At 36.7% G+C, this 20,249-nt stretch overlaps 1 protein-coding gene across 1 annotated transcript in view; it reads left to right on the top strand.

Annotated features, from left to right (window-relative positions):
• Positions 1 to 20,249, top strand: part of TGM4 (transglutaminase 4) — a 40,494-nt gene that overhangs the window by 10,233 nt on the left and 10,012 nt on the right. The window contains exons 2-8 of the mRNA XM_039336105.1: positions 8,686 to 8,865; positions 11,691 to 11,797; positions 12,399 to 12,528; positions 13,405 to 13,523; positions 14,624 to 14,731; positions 16,724 to 16,898; positions 18,252 to 18,390. Of these exons, the coding sequence (XP_039192039.1) occupies positions 8,686 to 8,865; positions 11,691 to 11,797; positions 12,399 to 12,528; positions 13,405 to 13,523; positions 14,624 to 14,731; positions 16,724 to 16,898; positions 18,252 to 18,390 (958 nt within the window). The remainder of the gene's footprint in view (positions 1 to 8,685; positions 8,866 to 11,690; positions 11,798 to 12,398; positions 12,529 to 13,404; positions 13,524 to 14,623; positions 14,732 to 16,723; positions 16,899 to 18,251; positions 18,391 to 20,249) is intronic.

Here is a 20,249-nt window from a genome sequence, read left to right on the forward strand (position 1 = left end):
GGGGGCCATCACAATCTTTTTGTTTTCATATAACTGTTAGGAAGTGTTGTTGGTTTGATGTCTGCTGCCTATCTTGAATGGGCTATTGCTAAGCAAATGGCAGAGGTTTAATGGCCAAGATGGAGGAAGGGAGATGAGTGAAAAGAGCGTAAAGGGAGGCCCCCATTAGATCAAGCCTGCTAAGGTGGTTATGGGAAAAAATGGTCAGGTGACTCTCCTCTTCCTTTCTCCTGCCTGCCCTCAATTGCCATAACTGCAGGGGGTTTGGTATCTGGGCATTCCTATCATGATGGTCCTCATTTGACCTTGGCGTTCTACTTCTACCCTGATAAGTCCTATTGAGATTAATAGGATTTACTTCCATAATATTACCAGTAGCAATGGAATTGCTGCCACAGTATCTTTAGAAGCACATGAACTGTTACAATTGACATAAGATGCATTAGATTTGACAACATAAGTAGGGTTTGAAGTGCAAGGAATGCTTGACTAATTAGAAGAAATTTCTGTTATCCTATATTATCATATTATTACTATCTTAATAACCCACACTTCTGATTCTTTGTTTATTTAGTGCAGAACAATATATTAGTCATTCCCTTTCATTTCTTTGAGAAAGAAACTCAACTTGAGCTCAAATTTAAAAACATCATTTTCTTAGGTTTCTGGGAACTGTGATTCAGTGAGGTTTGGAGAACATTGTTTCTTCCCATTCTGAAAGGCAATATAGCTACTCACTGTGGTTATATAATACAATAAATGTATGATTTAAAGTGACAGCTTCTTTTTTTCATACCAAGGAAGGAGTGGTTATCAAGTCCGCAGAACACAGGATAGGTCTAATCCTAAATGATGCCATGGCAACCAACACATTTTAGGACTGTAATAAATGTTAAACTTTCAGAGGTATCTGATAATTCCCTACTACACTTGAGCGAGAAAAAGGATTGGCAATCACCATGCTGACATGCAGAAACATGTGTAAAACTTGAAGGAGTTGTAGCAGTAGGGCAAAGATGTTATCAAGCCAATTAAGTACTTAATTTTCTTTGTAACCAGAGGAGACCAGAAGAGACCTGGTATTTTTTACTTGTGCTGTGGGAAATGAACATTGTCTGTTCTGCCTGCCTGCAAAGAACAGGATGCCTTTTTGCTCAACTTTGACTGGAAGTGGAAGGCAATGTGCTTAGAGGTGCAAAGCAGCCACAATGCAGCATGTTTAAAGGCATCTAGTGATGCCATCCAGATGTGCTAAAGACTATGCACAAAGAGAGCTGAATGAGAGGAAACCACCTCTGAGCATATGGTCTCACCAGCCTTATCATCCTCTGCTTGATTAGTCTGCTCTTATATGCTCAGGTGGTCGTCTAATAATACAAGATTCCTGCAATAGGAAGTTGGATATTCATATAATCCTATATGCTAGAGAAAAAAATTATTTGGCATAAATATTCAAAAGAAAGCTCCATCAGGAGGAAAATACCATGGAAAAATTAATCTGGGGCCAAAAATCTTGCAGATATAGCTTTAAGTGCTAGAAAAGAATGCTTATTTATCAATGAGATAGGCTTCCACTCATTTTTTAGGGTTACCAAGAACATTTACATTTGACTAGGAAAAATATTTTTTTCTTGATTTTTGTTTCTAATATTATTTTGCTTTTTGGTCCAATTGGTTATTTTGGTTGAATATCAGCAGATGTTGCCAATTTGGAAAAAAAATATAAATAACTAAGCTTATCTCAGCCAGAAGTTTATTTATTGGCCCCCCATCTTACTATAGGGTAATTCTGGGAGGGTTACAGTTACATATACAGTTAAAAACATAAAAAGTTAAAATCAGACATTAAAACCAGAATGGGAAAGGGAGATGAGATATGTTATTATTTAATCAACCACCTCCATTCCGTTATCCCCACACTGGTACCAACCCAACTGGCAGAGCCATATCTTCAGGCCCTCATGAAAATATAGGAGAGTTGAGGCCAGCTTCACAATGGGGGACAAGATGTTCTAGAGGAGGACTTCCAGCTTGGCATCGCGGCACTGCAGACACAGGAAGATGAGCTCTGTCTTTCGCATCTGAATTTGTGCTCTTGGGGGACCCAGAAAAGGGTCAAAAATCACCCCGTAGAGACGATGAGCAAGGAGGGGACCCCTGTTTGATCACAGGAGGATGGCAGCTCTTCCATTTGATCTGGGGAAGCCCTCCAAACTGGCAGACGAATGACCCGCCATATTAATATGGCCGGTCACTAAGCTGCTGACAGTCCAACTTTCAAGCAACATGGATGAAACTGGGTGACACCTGATCCTCTCTTTAAAATTCTATATTTTTTTTCCTGTAAAAGCTGCCCAAAGCATTTTTCCCCCTGTGAGGAGAGAGGGAAGGGAATTTTTACCCCACCCTTTAAGAAAAGCGGCAACTAACTACCCAGGGGAAACAGAGCAACTATAAGATTAATTTTAATCTAATTGGATCTATATTCTTTTGAAACTTGGGGGCTAAAAGTGTTCTTTTTCTTATTGGAGACTTTTTTTAAAAAATAAGACTTGAAAATCCACCTTATAAGTTTTAGACTTAAAAAGCTTTAAACAGTGTTGGTGACACTTGTGGCAAATTATGGTATTACAATTTGTTATTGCCTAAAAGAGACCTGGCTTGAAGCCCAGACTTCAGATAAAATTTGTTTGACCTTGACAGTTACCACCTTTGAAAAACCCAGCTGCAAAGAAGGGATTTCTGGGCGGCTTATCTGGCCTGCTTGAACTACGAATGTAAAATTATACTGACTTTCAGAGCTATATTTGGGGAATTGGATTATAAACTCTTACTCGATAAACAATTTCTACTATAAGTACCACCTCTAAAATGTGAAATTGATGTCCCATACCCAGCTACAAAAGACAAAAAAATATTTTTAATGTTTGATTCTAAAGTCTTCAACTTAACATACTATCAAGAGAATATGGATGAAGATCAGGAAAAAATCCTTTCCATGTTGAAATCAATACACAAAACCATCCTTTCGGCTTGTGACAAAATAAGAAGCAACACAAAGGAACACAAAGGAACAATGTACTAGCTTAAATGTACAAACCCAGATCTTGATTACAAGCAAAGAATTAACAACGCAGAAAACAAAATGAAAATTGGAACAACTAAACCCTAAGACAGAGGACCCAACTGACCAACAGCCAACTGAAAAATCAGAAAAGGGAGTGACAACATTGAAAATGGAAAAGATTTTTTACAAATCAAGAAATCAGAATATATTTGCGGAAAAGGAAGAACAGATTAAATGGAAGATAAACCTGTCAGGACTATTGTGGGAAATTGAGTAATAGGAAGGCGATTTAATGAATACCAATGGGCTCATCCTTCAAAAAAAACTTCAAGCAAATGGTCTTTCTTATTCCAAATAATATATATAAAAATAGAGGGAGAACTATTTGATGATTCAAAGGCACTGTCATGGAAGGCTAGGTGGCAAAGGAAGAAAGCCAGAATAAGGCTGTAGAAAATAATGGCTTTGACCTATTGAAGGGGATATTATATTATTAATTAGATGGTTGAATATGATGGAAAATAGACAACTTTTAGAAAACATTATAATTAAATAGGTAAGATATGTAATTAGACTATTAGACTTTGGTATGAAAAGGGAAAAAGGGAGAAGTTGAGATAAGGGAAACTTTTGGTCACTTAAACATGAAGTACTTGGAAATCATAAATAATAGTGTTTTCTTGAATATTAATGGGAAATTAAAGTTTGGGAGAAAAAAACAATAATAGGACATTGTTTATATAAGGATATTAAATGCAAACACAATTAAGATATGTATAGGCTAAAAATTATTGATAAAGATAGCAAAGATGTTTCTATTTAGTTGATAATAATAAGAATTGTACTAGCCCAATATGAGATAGCAGATATTAATGGAAAAAGAGAGGAAATATTTAATGTTTTAATATGAGATTTATGTATGCTGTTGAACTATTGATAAACCCAGTCATCACGTTGCTTTTTAAATACCCAATTGTAAAATGAGAAAATCAATAAAATATGATAACAACAACAACAAAAAGATGTTCCAGAGGAGCAACAGCAGAGAAGGCCCTCCTCCTGGACCTCACCAGCCAGAACAATCAGGCTGACTGAACCCACAGCACACTTCCTCTGCCAGCACGAGGGTACAGGCCAATTGCAATGGGATGAGAGGGTTCCTCAAGAAGTTGCCATTGTCAGATTATTATCCTGAGGTAACATGGGTTTCTAGTGATGAGGTTAGATCCAGAAAAATCTCTGCTATAAATCCTGCCTTTTAGAGAAGAGGGATTTTTTTCAACTCTATTTAACCAGCTGAGAATGGGAACTTTCATCCACAACACATGCCCCATATTGTCAGATTTCAGATTATTTCATATATTCTTCATGCACATAGAGGCCACATTGGGCATCTTTTTTAAAGGTATTATGGGAAAGTGCTACAATTTGTAAAAAAAACAACAACTGGGAAAGAAAAATGCCAGCTGCAAATCCCTAAATAGGGGCACAGTACTAAGGGCCACCCAAACTTCGGCTATGGTTCCTAAGCCCTGTTGGAATAATATATTATCAATATAAGTAATATTTGGGAAGTACCCAGTCTAGCAGGAAGTAGGATAAAGCATGGAGCTAGTCTAGAATCACTGTGCAACCATAAAAGCTTCCTCCCTGAATTCCTTGGACCTTTACCTAATTGTTTCCAAGGGATAGCTTTCAGACTAAGCGGATTCCTCTATTACAGGTAGAACATAATAAAGTAGTGTTAGAGAATTTTAATTTCTCTATTGGTGAAAAAATAAATCAGAAACTCTCACAGTTGACTGCATTTAGCTGATTCAAAATAACTTCTTTATATTTATATCAAAATATTTACAATACCATACATTCTTCTTTACAGCAACATAGCTCAATCGAAGACTTCTTACAGAGAGATACAGAGACAGACCTGAGACTGGAAATCCAGCTCCTAACTCAATACCCTTTTGCACAGACTCAGTAGCACTTTCTTCACATTGGCTGACTGAATTACCAATGACTCTTCCTGCTCATGAATATTCCAACACTCCTCCCTTCATGACAGGAAGAGACATCAGACTTATTGACTTAACATATTCTCCATAGTGAACACTACCCAATGGTTTAGTCATCATGTCTGCCAAATTATCCTCAGAAGAACAATGATGTAAACTAATCAATTTTCCTTTTACAGCTTCCCTGACATTACAATACTTAATGTCTACATGTTTACTTCTGTTCTTCACCCTGTCACCAGTTGCCATTTTTATACAGGCAGCATTGTCTTCAAATACCTTTACAGATTCTTTTACATTAATATTTAAATCTTGCAACAAATGTACATCATCATTTGGCAATACCTTTTTCTTATATACCCACTTACAACCCATAGCTTTGGTTCCCTGTGGTAAAGTCACTGATTTAAATACTTCATGGTCTCCCATGGATTTCATCTCTTTATCCATGGCCTCCTTCCATCTTTCTTGTTCAGCTTTTGGTAATGCCAACACCTCTTTATAACTTCTTGGCTCATATCACACATTGCAAACCTTTACCTTGCTGGCAGAATACCTGTCAGGCGGAATTCCTTTATTACATCGCTCTGATCTACGTGGTATTAACTGCTCCTGTGTCTCGAGTCTTTCTGGTTTCATGTCTTGTTCAGCCTCTCCTCCCTGAACATTGACATCTTCAATAATCATTTTTTTATCATTAGATGAGTTATTGTCATTAAATAGATCACTGTCAGACATACCCAGAATTTGCATTAATTCTGTCCCAATTTTGTTCTACAAAATTAGCAGACCTTGAAATTATAATTCTCTTACTTCCATCGCTAAAGCGATATCCTTTTGACCCTGGCTCATAGCCCACAAACCTGAGCTTTCTTGCCTTTTGCTGTCCCTTTCTTCTGATTGCCTTTGGAATATATACCCATGCAGTACTTCCAAAAATTCTCAAATGTGCCAGTGATGGCTTTCTCCCATATAGAATGACATATGGAGTATTATTAATGGAGGAACTCCACAGCCTGTTAACTATATAATTGGCAGTCAATATGGCTTCTCCCCAATATGACCTGCTCATACCAGAATCCTCTAATAATGAATTTTTCATTGTTTGCAAAACACCATTCTTTCTTTCAGCTACACCGTTCTCTGCTGCTGTGTAAGGATTTGTACATCTGTGTCTTATCCCCAACTGCCCCAACCATTGTTGGAATTTAGTTGACATAAATTCAGTACCTCTGTCAGTTTGCAACTGACACACTTGTTGTCTATACCTTCTCTCTACAAAACTTACCCACTGTTTGAATTGTTGTAGCACCTCTGTCTTTGCTCTAAGCAAGTAGCAAAAACTATTCCTGCTATAATCATCAACAATTACCAGTGCATATTTTGCTCCTCCCAAACTGGTTTGCATAGGTCCCACCAGATCTGCATGGACCAGTTCTAGAACTCTTTTTGTTTGTCTTGTGCTACATTTACTAACTGGGAATGCCTTTGACTTCGATGCTTTGCATACTGCACAGTCCAAATATGTTTTGCATCCTTTCAAATTTAGCCCTTCTGCAAAATCTTGCATTTGCTGCAAAACTTTAAAGCTTGCATGGCCAAGTCTTCTATACAGAAGATGAACACATGAATCATGCTCTGCAACATTCTTAAATATATGGGAACATTGAGCCTTTTGTCCCTGCAATATATATAGATTATCTTCCTTTATGCCTTCTGCACAAATATTCCCATTCCTTTTGATGAGACACTTCCCATTTACAAAAATAATCTCAAAACCTTGTTTGTCTAAATTAGACACACTTAACAAATTATGTTCCATCTCAGGTACACAAAGCACATTGGTAAACTTTGATTCCAAATATGGAATTTTTACATCGCCTGTTCCAATAACTTTTGCTTTCTGGCCATTTGCCAAAGCCACAGCTTCTTGTGCTACTGGAACAAACCTGCAAAATAATTCAGAGTTATTAACAATTGTTTGACTTGCCCCACTATCTATTAGCCACTTGTCTCTGTTGTTGCTGTAGCAAACTTTTGCAATACTAAAATGTTCCTTTTGCAAATCAGTCCTTTTTGGTTGCACAAATGTCCTTTGCTGCAAATTGTTCCTTTGCAAACAGTTCCTTTTCAGATGGTTGTTTGCTCCACAAATGTAGCAATTTTTTTCTCACTGAGCTCTCTGTTTGCAAAATCTCTCTTTTGTTGCAACTTGGTCCGGGTCCAATCTGCTTATTTCTTCTCCTCTGGAGACTTGCAGTCTGGACCCCTTCCTCAGGAATTTCTCCTCGTGGCTGCTTCTAAAATGGCGCTTTTCTTGTTCATTAAGCAAACATGCCTTTAAAGCTTCAAAATTTAAGTCTTGCTCTTCTTTACACTCAAGTATGGCAGAAACTGTGTCCCAGGTTTTATCTAAACTGTTCAACACCAATAATACCTTCTGGGAAGGTTTTAAACTCAGGGAATTTAATCCCACGTTGTTCTAAGTCCAAAAATAAACTTTGCGTTTTATTTAAATGCTGTTCCATAGATTCATCTGGTTGCAAACAGGCCCTGTAAAGTTTTCTTGACAATTGCACTATATTGCATGCAGAAACATTCACGTGCACAGCTCTCAACTTCAACCAAATCTCCTTTGCAGTCTTTAAATTTGCAACATTTAGAAATTGTTCATCATCTAAATTCAAGATGAGATAAGCCATTGCTTGATCATGACTCTTCTGATCAGCAGCTGCAAATACTTGTGGTGGATTTTCTACAATATACCACAGCTCTTTTGCTTTGAGCAAACATTCCATTTTAGCAGCCCACACAATATAATTCTTCTAGCCCAAACGAGGCACACAGTTTTCCTTAAATTCCATTGCAGCCATTCTGCTAATTCTGCCTTGTTCTTATACTTTTTAAACACAGGCAATTTCTTTCAGCTTTAAAGTACAATGCAGTCCTTAGTAAGCTCTAGGCCCATAACCTCTTAGAGAATTTTAATTTCTCTATTGGTGAAAAAATAAATCAGAAGCTCTCACAGTTGACTGCATTTAGCTGATTCAAAATAACTTCTTTATATTTATATCAAAATATTTACAATACCATACATTCACAGCAACATAACTCAACCGAAGACTTCTTACAGAGAGATACAGAGACAGACCTGAGACTGGAAATCCAGCTCCTAACTCAATACCCTTTTGCACAGACTCAGTAGCACTTTCTTCACATCGGCTGACTGAGTTACCACATGACTCTTCCTGTTCATGAATATTCCAACAAGTAGTTAGCTTAAATTTTGCATGTGTTTGTTGTGTAATTGCAGTATGACAAAAAATATTAAACACATAGGGAAAAATCATATTCTCATTCAGTTAACATGAATAAAATGTGAACCAAAGCATGGAATAAGTAGGAAAATATTACTTAATTTCTAATATATTACAGTTTATCTAACGATTATTATTGCCTATCTCATTTAAGGGCTGGGTGCAAATGGAAGCAAATAGCAGAAAATTTATTTGTCAGGGCATGTTTGTGCTATGTTTTGCTGCAAGGAGAGAAAAGGCAATAAAATCAGTTGGAAAAAAACCCTTAAGCATTCTTTGTTATTTGCAGGAGATCCTCTGAAAGCTGTTGGAGTTGATTTTCTCAAGGATGACAACACCCATCTTCATCATACCAAAGATTTTTCCCATAGTAGCTTAATTGTGAGACGTGGGCAGGAATTTCAGCTAAAAGTGACATTTAGCAGGGAGCTGCAAGACAATGACAAAGTCACTCTACAGCTGAGCATTGGTAAGCATTGGCAGCTACTCTCACCAAAAGATGTCAAGAATCTGATGTAGTGATGTAAAATATAATAATTAATAAAATGAAATGGATAATGGAACATTAACTTTTCAGAGTAGCTAAATGATTTAATCCAAGGCTTTTCAACCACCTGTGGTACCTGTGGTACATTGGCACCTGGCAGGTGGTATGTGACCATCCTAGAAAAGTGGTAGTGGGGGAGGGGAATGAACTGAACCGGTGGCAGCACCGCACAAGCCTGAGCAAGAGATGGCTGGAGCTGCAGGGCTGTCAGGGCTCAGCGGAAGCGCCAGGATCAGCGCTTCTTTGGACCTGTCAGGGCTCAGTGGAAGCACCAAGATCAGCGCCAGGCTCCATCTGGAGTTCAGCGCTGATCCTGGCACTTCTGCTGAGCCTAGAAGAAGCACCAATCAGCTGGAATATTGCAGCATCTACAGGGTCTTGTGATTTACATTCAGATGCTTGGCAACTGATTCATAGTTATGATGGTCACAGTGTCCCAGGGTCATATGAAGTGACCAAAACCTGTTGCAACCACCCAGCGGACGGGGGGAATAAAAACCAAACACCCCCCCACCCCATCCCCACTGCCAATCCTCAACAGAAATGCTCACAACAATGAAAACCTCGGACAGGAGGAAGAGCACCGCCAGGTGGGCAGGCAGGTGTCTTGCTTGGCTGTGACTTGGGGGGCACTTTTTTCAGTGCCATTGTAACTTCGAACAGTTACTAAGTGAACTGTTGTAAGTCGAGGACTACCTGTACTTCATCACTTTTTTTCCTTTTTTTAAATGGGTCATCAAATTTTTGACACCTTGCTAGGCGACTGGTGGTACTCGGATATTGCCATATCCTAAAAGCGGTACAATGGGTGAAAAGGTTGAAAAGCCCTGATTTAATCCATACACCCAAGCATTCCTTGCCATGGTATCAAGATGTCTACTTACAATTTTTTAAGGATGTGCATTCACAACTGAGTTTTCATCTTGGAACTGACTGCTACTAAATAAGCTGCAGCCAGAATCCAGCATGAAACTAATGTTTTCTTTTGAAAAATGCAACCAGCTCTTTTTATGAAAAGTATGTCACTTGGAGGATGAGTCTAAGGGAAATTAGATGTTGGCAGGACACCAACTGCTTGCTATGGGACTCCACCCTCCATCAAACTGAAGGGGGCAGTGCCTTTAAATAATTTCTGCTTTGGTTATTGGACTAATCAAAGTTTAGCTAGAAGTCAAATGACTTTCTTTGTTTTATTGTTCAAGAGAGTATTGACCTTGTGGAAAATGTTCCACAAAGTTGATATAGAATTCCATTTGGACACACCTGTCCACACACCAAAACTAACTCAATTGTGTCTAGCTCAGGACACCATCTTTTCTGATTCTCCCATCTTACATGTAGCAATGCTGTCCTTGCTTTTCTAACCAGTTGCTCTTATCCACAAAGGCAGTCCCACCCTACAACCCAAGCAGCTTCTGTGGCCTGAATGCTAGAAGTCACCAAACAAACAAAAAGGAGCAGGCTAACAGGTCCGAAGTGATTGCTGAACCCCAGCTCCTAGATCCTTCTTCATGAGGTAGAATTAGAGAGGATTTCTGAGACATGCAACTCAGCAATTTATCAGGGGCATGGGTGACTTCCCTGTTCCTATGATAAGAGAAAGGATGGGAAAGAGGAATTAAGGAAGAAGTGAGGCTGTGCCTTGCATTTTATATTACTATCCCATCTTCTTTTACCATAGCTAATCCATGAGCCTCCCAAATTGTTTTCCTATCCAGTCAGTAGCTGAGTTCCTTGGGTTTCTCAACCCATTCTATTCTTTCAGCATAATGTTGCTTTTCTCTTTCATTGAATTGGGTGGCTATAGAAATTGAATAAATAAAATAAATAAATATATACCATAGCTCATAAAAGCTCTAAAGGTGTTATTTTATTAAAGGAAATTTGCACAAGACTACATCACCCTGCAGATGTTCTTCTACAGCCTATTGGAACTAACAAAGACAATCTAGCACAGTTTCTCATCTGCCTGCAATAAAAACTAAATATAACCACTCATGTTATGTGGCAATTACAGGTAGTCCTCAACTTACGACTACAGTTGAAACAAAAATTTCTGTTGACAAGTGAAACATTTGTTAAGTGAATTTTGCCCCATTTTATGGCTTTTCTTGCTGCAATTGTTAAGTAAATCATTGAAGTTATTAAGTTAGTAATATGACTGTTAAGTGAATCTGGTTTCCCCATTGACTTGCTAGTAAGAAGGTTGCAAAAGGTGATCACATGATCCTGGGACACTACAGCGGTCATAAATATGAATCAGTTGCCAAGCATTTAAATTTTGAACATGTGACCACAGCAATGCTGCGACAGTCATAATTGTGAAGAATGGTCAACAAGTCACTTTTTTCAATGCAATTATAATTTTGAACGATCACTAAATGAACTGTTGTAAGTCAAGGACTATCTCTAGTAGGCTGTTCAATGGATGTATGGAGTTTTTATTATTCTCCCTTAGATGTTTTATCCCAATGCTCTGTTTAATTGGTGATGTGCATTGATTTACTTCGAAATGTGTTAAGCCAGGCTTGCCATTTTTAGAAATCTCCCAATTCATTTTCTTGGCTAAGATCTTAAATATATCTGTTCTCTAGTGCTGCTCTGATGGCACCCTTGGTGCAATTTTATTTATTTTTATTTTATTTTATTTATTTAGAATCTGTCAAAGCTGGAGACAGAACACAAAAGTTGGTGCCCTACCATTCAGATGTATTAATGTTATTCTAAACAAATTTATTTTTTTCTAGGTGAAACACCAATGCCATCCAATGGGACTTTCATAACCCTGAATGCAAGGGCACAACAAGATGCTCAACCATGGCATGCTAACATTTGCCAAACAAATGGGAAGGAGGTATAAAGTTTTGGGATGTTCTTCATTGAAATGTCAGCTTAAAGCTGTGTTTCTTAACTTCTTCTAGCTCTATTAGGCCACAATTCCCCAAGGAAGTTAGATTGTATTGTATCACTAAGGTCTATATTAATTGTCTTGTGGAATAGTAATGGTATGTGGGAATGAACTTGGGAAAAAGGATGAGGTGGAAAAGCATGCTCTTCTTAGTCTTCCCAAATTCTTCCTATGCTTTTCCTGCACTTGCGAACAAAGTGCCTCTTAGGAAATTATTACCTAGGCCAGGGGTAGGCAACCTTGGCTCTTTTATGACTCGTGAAGTCCACGAGTCATAAAAAAGCCAAGGTTGCCTCCCCCTGACCTAGGCTGTGGGTCTTTATCCTGTCTCTCGTGGTCAATCCCACATACCATTATAAGAAGACACATACCAAAGGTGGAGCAAGAGAAAAATATGGCTCACCCATACTCTAATCAACATCCATTTCTATTCATACACAGCTATGTACACACTAGCACACTTTTCTCAACGTACATCTTCCTGCAGCATTTAGATATTTACCATGTACAATGTTGTAATGTTATAAACATCTTGTTCTTCTCTTAGTGTGTGATAGCTATAACCAGCCCAGCTGATGCAATTATTGGAAAATATCTTCTGAAAGTGGATACAAGATCTAATATTTATAGTCCTACTCCGAATTTTATCTATGTTTTGTTTAATCCTTGGTGTCAAGGTAATTAATACAATCTAGAGTGGCTTAAAAGCTATCACTGGTATGTATGTATGTATGTATGTATGCATGCATGTATGTATGTATGTAATTTATTATATCCAGCTGTAATTCAGTTGAGGATTCCCAGTCATTCACAGATATAGACATAGTATACAATTAAAGCATCCACAGTAAAAAAAAAACAACAGTATATAAACAATAGTAAAATAGCAATTTAGAGTCTTATCTCTCTATGAAAGAGCTCCTCTAAAAAACATTTTGCAAAAGCCAGGTAAGGAGTGAGTCAATTTCATTTTAACCAGGAGGCCGTTCTAAAGGATGATAGCTGCAATCAAAAACCAGGGCCTCCTGTTTCAATTCTACCTGCTGCTCAAGCAGGAGCTGGGAGGCCATCGTGGGAAACAGAGGGGCCTTAGTCTGATTCAGCTGTTTTTATGTTCTTATAAGATATGAATACAATGAACTCCTGAGAGGCAGGAGTTTTACCCATTAAACAAATAAAGATTTGGTCAAGAAAAAGTAATATTCAAGTGATTGAATACTGAATCTTCTGTAATGAGAAATAATTCCTGGGTAACTGTAGCTGGAATAAGAAAACCTAAAATGTATTAATAAGAAAGGCTCTGAACTGAAATTTACCAGTCTGCTTATGTGAATATTCACCAGCTTATTTTGGAGACCAACAGACAATAGTTTTGGTATCCAACCCAAGTATGCGGTTTGCCAGCCAAAAAGATTCAGGGTATTACCTATAAATAAATTATATATAAAATAAATCAACCTCCTTCCCCATCCCATTGTCGATGTCCCTGTTGGATATTTCATTGCATCAGATCTTAGTCACCTAAATGTAATGTGCTTTTTTGTCTGTTTTAGCGGATTATGTTTTTATGCCGGATGATGATGAAAGAGCTGAGTACATCCTCAATGATACTGGCTACATTTATGTAGGATCAGTAGCAAATATTCGTGGAAGGCCATGGAATTTTGGGCAGGTAAGAGAGAATTTCTTATTTATTCTCCTCAACCATTTATGTTTCCCCATATAGAAGAAGGTGAAATAACTTTGAAGGAATGCAAAAGCACTAAGGAAGAAAAAAATAGCAAGTTTAGTCCTTGAAAGGAGAAATATTGAGAAAGAAACTTAAAATAACCCCATCTTGATTCTCTTTGGTGTAAGAGGAGGCAGAGGGAAACTACAGCAGGCTTTCAAGATTCTTGTTTTATACTTAACACAGTATAATATGTATACCTGAAATTCTTGAAGTTTCTATTTCCTCACATCGTTCCTGTCATGAGAGGCTGATACCTGTCTTTGTTTCTCCCAAATCACTCCATTTCCTCGCTTTTTCAGTAACTTGATAAAGAAAGTGCAGGATATAACATCCTTCTACTTAAGTGACTAGAAAAAACAATGACCAAGGAATGTTGAAATTCTGGTCAAGAATATATATTAAAGTGGAGTACGCTACAGGAAGTGGAGAAAAAAAACTTTTTTTTTCTCACTCTCGTGAAACATTTCTTAAATTGCACTTCTCTGTTGTCATAGGTGTTTCCCACAAAAGCTACTTGATCTGATCACAATTGTTAAAGTGCTAATAAAATTACAAATGTCTTTATGGTGTCTTTAAATGTCAAGGATAATTTATAGAAAATGTCAAGTATGATTTATTGGAAACTTTATCTCTATAATATATGAGTAATACATTAAGAAAGACTCTTTTTAACATACTGTGACAATGTTTCCATAAAATGATTTCTACAGTGATGAGTATTTCTATCATAAAGTACTATTCATTGTGGAATAATAATAATAATTTAATCCAACTACTTTTTAATGGTAGCAACACACCAGGTTTCACATTTGAAACTCTTATGAAGTTGCTGTTGATTGCTTTAAGAAATTATTTTTCCAACAGTGAAGAAAATCAAATAATCACTCTTTGCCTTTTTTTCATTGTTAGCGTTGGATGTTTCTGTTTTGTATTTTATTCTTGTTGACAAATTAAAATAAATATGTTTTTAAAAAAAGAAATTATTTTTACAGCAGTGAAGAACATCAAATAATCATACTTTGACTTGTATTACAAAACAGTTTGAAGATGATATTTTGGATTGCTGTATGTACCTTCTGGAGAAAAGTCAGCTCAAGCCAAGTGCTAAAAAGGATCCGGTGATCGTCTCCAGAGTCATGTCAGCTTTGGTGTGTCATTAAAAATGCTTTACGCTAATCTGTATGTTGTTAATCATGAAAGAGAAATCAGTAAAACTAATCTTTCCATCAATCTGAATCTTAGCCTAAAAGTGTGAAATCTAGTGCCTGCCAGATATTTTAGCCTACAACTCTTGTATTCACTTCCCTATGGCCCTATTAGCTGGGGCAGAGAGTTGAAGTCCAAAGTATCTGCAACTCACAACATACCAGTTTTATAGTTTTTGGTGCCCTATCACAATTGCCAAAAATTGGTGGCATATTTACTTGAAGAGGGAAAATATAAAACCTATAATAGAACACCATGATTTTCCAAAAATCCATTGTGCATGTTCTGGTGATATAAAATATGTCACCACACACATACATACACATTTTCAGACTGTTGGACTTTAACTTTGCCTGCACTGACTGTCTACACATACATATACTTATTGATTACTACAGATAACAGATAAAGCATTTTGCATTTTACCTAATTTCCTTATCTAAAATACTTATTATGCTTGCCTCTATATAATATGCCATCTTTGGTTATTTTAAGTGCTTTAAACACCCAGATCAGCTCTCTTTGTCTTTTGTTTTCAGTCTGTGTCATTTCAATTCTCTCAGTCTTCTCCATTGTGCAGCCTTCAATTCCAGTGTATAAACTGACTGAAAATGAAGCCACCCTGACAAATTCTTTCTAGATTTTCTTTGCTTTGGCCACCATGATGGCTTCATATTTGCTCTGGATTCTTTGACCCCAGCCCGTTTCTTGAATTCCTTTGCTTTTATATTTTTCCTAGTAGAGAAACTTACCCATAAAGATAAAGAAAGGAAAATAGTATAGTTTTACAAATTCTTCCTATTAGTTGAGCTTGAAGGGGAAAGTGGCAAAATTTTCATGAATCTCACCTTCAAATAGGAGAAGGAGGAGACAGGTCCATCACTGCATGGTTTCCTCAGAAAAGGCCAGTTTTTCACCTTTCTTGTTAAATTTCTTTAAAAACATGTTAATAAAATGGTAATAGAGGAACCCGAACAAAGAAAGCATCCATTTTAGTAGTCAATAGGAATTTATAAGGTTGCTTACAAGGAAGTAAATACAGTATGAAAACTAAACATTCTAGCTTGAGCCTTCACAATGCATAAAATACTCCTTTTGACACATAGCCAGAGAGCACAGGTGGGATTTATATTACCTGCCTGCTGGAAGTGGATTGAAAATGACATCATTCATTCCTGCCCTCCAGAAATGTTGAGTGGGTTATGTTGTGCTAGAGAAAACTGGAAATTCAGATCTGCCCTTGTTCTCTCTATATAATGGAGGAGAGCATATTAAAGACTCTTTGCTCTGAATGAACGTAAGTTACTCTGGATTTCCTGTCACTATGCTCATCCCCAAACAATGCTTGTACTTATTTTCTTTTAAATAAGCAACAGTCTTAAGAATATTTTCTTCCAAAATTAATCCTAACTTTAGTTTTTTTCTTCTCTCCATGCATTCTTTCTTCTATCTACTCTCAACACAAACTGTTGTATTTTATGTACATGCAGCATGACCACAGCATAATGGTCTTCTAGTTCATTATGCAGCCAATTGTTTGCTACCAATAAGACCCTGTTCTGAAATGTACTTTGTTAAACTAAGCAAATAGGCTTCAAATGGAGGGGAAACTGTCTGTAAAAAAAATATTATAATAAGAACTTTTTCTAAAATGTGAAGACAAATGGTAAGGCACAGGTCAGCATCATTTCAGTATTATGTATGACAGGGGAAGGATGGAGGTCTAATGACACTAAAAATGACTAGACACACAAGACTTATGCTTTTTGCCTTCAGGTTTCAAAAATGCAGCTCACAATTTCAGCACATCCTCTATTTACATATGTGAAGACTATCATGTGCTGTATGCATTCTAGCCTTAAGAAGGATGTTATTTCATAATGTTATTAACCAAACCAGGGATGGGTGCTTTATTCTCAACAACTCTTTCTTAGGTTAATTGTGACGATGATTGTGGAATTCTGTTTGCAAACTGGTCAGGACGTTATATTGGTGGCACAGCTCCTTTGGCCTGGACAGGAAGTGTCCCAATTTTGCAACAATATTACAAGACACAAAAAAGTGTCCTATATGGTCAGTGTTGGGTTTTCTCTGGAGTGGTTACCACAGGTAAGATGAACTCTTCCAGGCAGAAGCTTTTCCTGCATGTTTTTATGAAAACATTTATTAATTATTTTTTATGTAAGAAAATAAATCAGTTTAGTGATCTACATTCTAGGAAAGATAACGGGATTCAGAATTCTGCCTCCTTGATCTGATTGTAGGTTCCTAAGACACATTCTTGGAATTAGAAAGATGGACCAGATTGACTCTCTGCTCTGATTCAGCAGATTCTTCTCATCCTTAATCAGCCAGACAGCCAAATTTTATTATTTCAATACAGGTTTTAACTGTAACATTTTTAAATGTATAATAAATTAGAAAAGAGTAAATGATTGCATAAGAGAAAACATACATAATATCTGTAAAAAAAAAATAAGCACACCCTTGAGTAAAACTCCTTAGAACATGCCGTTTTCTTGGCAATAGTACAGATGTGGCTTGCATTGTCTAATGAAATATTTTGTAAAATTTCTCAGACTTGCCATTCTCTGATAGTTTCCCAACTAAGAAGTGTCCCAGATCTAACTCTGCTTAGCTTACAAATGCAGATGAGATCAGTGAAATATTGCCATCTGCTGAAATTACAACACCTATCATCATGTTAATCTGCTATAAACTATGGAATAATTTAACAGGGCAAAATCTGCCACCAGTAGTGAAATTACTTTATTATGGGGAAAGAAAATTTTCTGAATGTTAGCCCAATTATTTTCACTTTAAGAGATGATTTGAAATTCTAGATCAAATATTTTTTAAAAAACATAATAAAACAGATAGTGAGGCATGTCTTCCAAAACCCCAGATCTGGAATCATTTGTCGTTTTCTTAAAATAGTCATAAAATTGTTGTTGAGGTCACATGCATCTTTAGCCAAGTTCAAGAAGTTTTCAGAATAAGATTGAAGATAAACTTTGGGCAGGACAGAAGTGTGGTTGATTGTGCCACAGAGAGGGACTATCTTGTTATTTCCAAAGGTACCTAAATCAGAGTTGGCAGAAAATAAAGTCAAGGAAGAAAAATTACTCTAGAGAAAAACCATACTGCTGGATATACAGTAAATGTACTTTCTTTGAAAAGCAGTTGAGCATTTTTCAGGTTTAACTTTCATTAAGAGATAGAATTAATTTGGTCTAATCTAGCAGCTTCTTCTGACATATAAAGACCTTATAAAAATAGCATCAAGATCCTCTCAGCACTATAGCTATTTTACTATAGTTAGGTCTTTTGTACAATGAACCATGCCTTTAAAAATAGTATTCATACACAACTAAAATCCTGCATTATAAAAAGCAGTGGTTGTTGCTAAAGACAATAAAGCAGTTCATGAAGTGAGCACTAACAAATTTATCTTTGTTTCAGTTATGCGCTGTCTGGGGATTCCATGCAGAAGTATATCAAATTTTGTTTCAGCTCATGATACAGAGGAAAACCTTAAAGTGGACATTTATTTGGATGAAAAAGGAAGAAAAATAGATTCATTAACAAATGATTCAGTTTGGTAATTATCAATATATATTATTAAGAAATTATTTTTTATTGAAATGCTAATTTATGAAGAAAATAGGTGGAAAAGGAAAATCTGTATTATTTTTCATTATGCAGATATAAGGTAAATCAGGGACTAATTATAGTCAGTTTACTGCTTCATATACAGTATAGTCTTGTGAATGATTACCCAGCTCACATCAATTTCAACTGAGACTGGGTCCAGTAGAGCAAGATAGCAGCCTGCGTGATTAATGGCACAGGAATTATACAACTATAAATCTAAAACAGGAAGGCTATAAAGGAATATTTATTTGCACTGACTCTTTGAAATTAATCATTGTGAGGGCAACTGACCTTCTGACCAGAAAATATCAGTAGTTTGAAAAAAGCAATAAGTAATGCATCCTTGGTGGGTGCTTGTGTGATTACAATTTTATTTTAGAATATTTGGCTTAGTTTAGTGCTATACTTGTTTTGCAGCTGTCTTTCATGATGCTCTTTTCAAATTTGGATACTGTCTTATTTGTAAGCAATTTACATGGACATATTGCTTATCTAGAGTCTTTAGTTTGTGCTCTGAAATTATATGGCCAACTCAGCCAATGTGTTCTTTTGAACTATCCTGTTATCAGCCCCGCCTTAACACAAAGACCTTGCAAGAGAAGGTAGTATGGACAACTGTTGGAATTGGCAGAGTGAGAACTGTGGACTATAAACACAAAATGTTTGGTGTGTCCTTGCATAATAGATACAGTGCCCTTGCTGAACTTAATAAGGCTCAACTACTTGTAATGATGGTGATGACTCAACTGAGCAAACAATTTTGATTTGCGAGGAAGAAATTGTTTTGGATAAGGGAAGATGTGAATCAGGTATTGCAAATCAGTCATGTGAGTGAGCAAGGTAACTAAAAAGAAATGCCATCTTTTGGTTGGTTCAATTATAAGAGGTGTCAATTTAGGAAAGAAAGAGGAGGTCTTGAAAAAGGTGAGGGTCTGCCTGGTGGTACTGCCAACAGAGAAAAAAGGCACGTTGTTAAGATAGTCAAGAATGCTAGAAAGGACAGTGATGTTGATGTTGTTGTGCATCTTCGCACTAATGGCCTGTACAAATAGAATATACTTTCTGTGCAGAAAGATTTTCAGACCTTGGGGCAGGAACTTAGCAGGATAGGCTGTAATCTTACTTTTTCAGAGGTTTTTAATCTATATATAAGGAGCAAAAAGGAAAAGGCCAGTGTATATGAAATTCAATGCGTGGCTAAAGAAATGGTGTAAAATGGAAGGTTTTGGTTATATTAGTAATGATGTTTGCAGTAGATCTGATGAAGGGATGCTTTACATCCATCATAGAAAGGGTGGAATTTTTTAGAACTAAATTCAGGAGTTTTCTAGATAATTATTTAAACTGAACAATGGGGACAGTGAGTTAATTGATACAGAACATTTCTGCTCCCAGCAACTTAAAACCAATAGTGTTCTCAGTGTTTCTAAGATAGATGTTTGTGCAGTTAAGAATATTAAGATTGATGTTAAGAAAAATCAAGTGTGATGTTCTGATCCAGAGTTAAGATGCCTTGTAAATCCAGATCATACAGATAAACTCAATAAGAATGATTATAAAACAGGCATTTTATTCAGAAATACTTGCAGTTATGGTTGTTGCTTCTGGATATTAAACATCTGTTCATTCTTATAGGTAAGAAATTAATACTTTCTCCATACCAACTTCTAACGTGGAATGAGACCATCTGAGTCCTCCGGTGGTCCCATACTTATCTCAGACAAAGTCATTCCATACTGGCACATGGCCAGGATATCCTGTAAAGAGCTCAGTGACTCCTCCTACACATCTGTTAACATGGGATTG

Source organism: Crotalus tigris, unplaced genomic scaffold (genome assembly GCF_016545835.1).
Source record: "Crotalus tigris isolate CLP2741 ecotype Arizona unplaced genomic scaffold, ASM1654583v1 scf7180000017666.27876245, whole genome shotgun sequence".
NCBI lineage: Eukaryota > Metazoa > Chordata > Lepidosauria > Squamata > Viperidae > Crotalus > Crotalus tigris.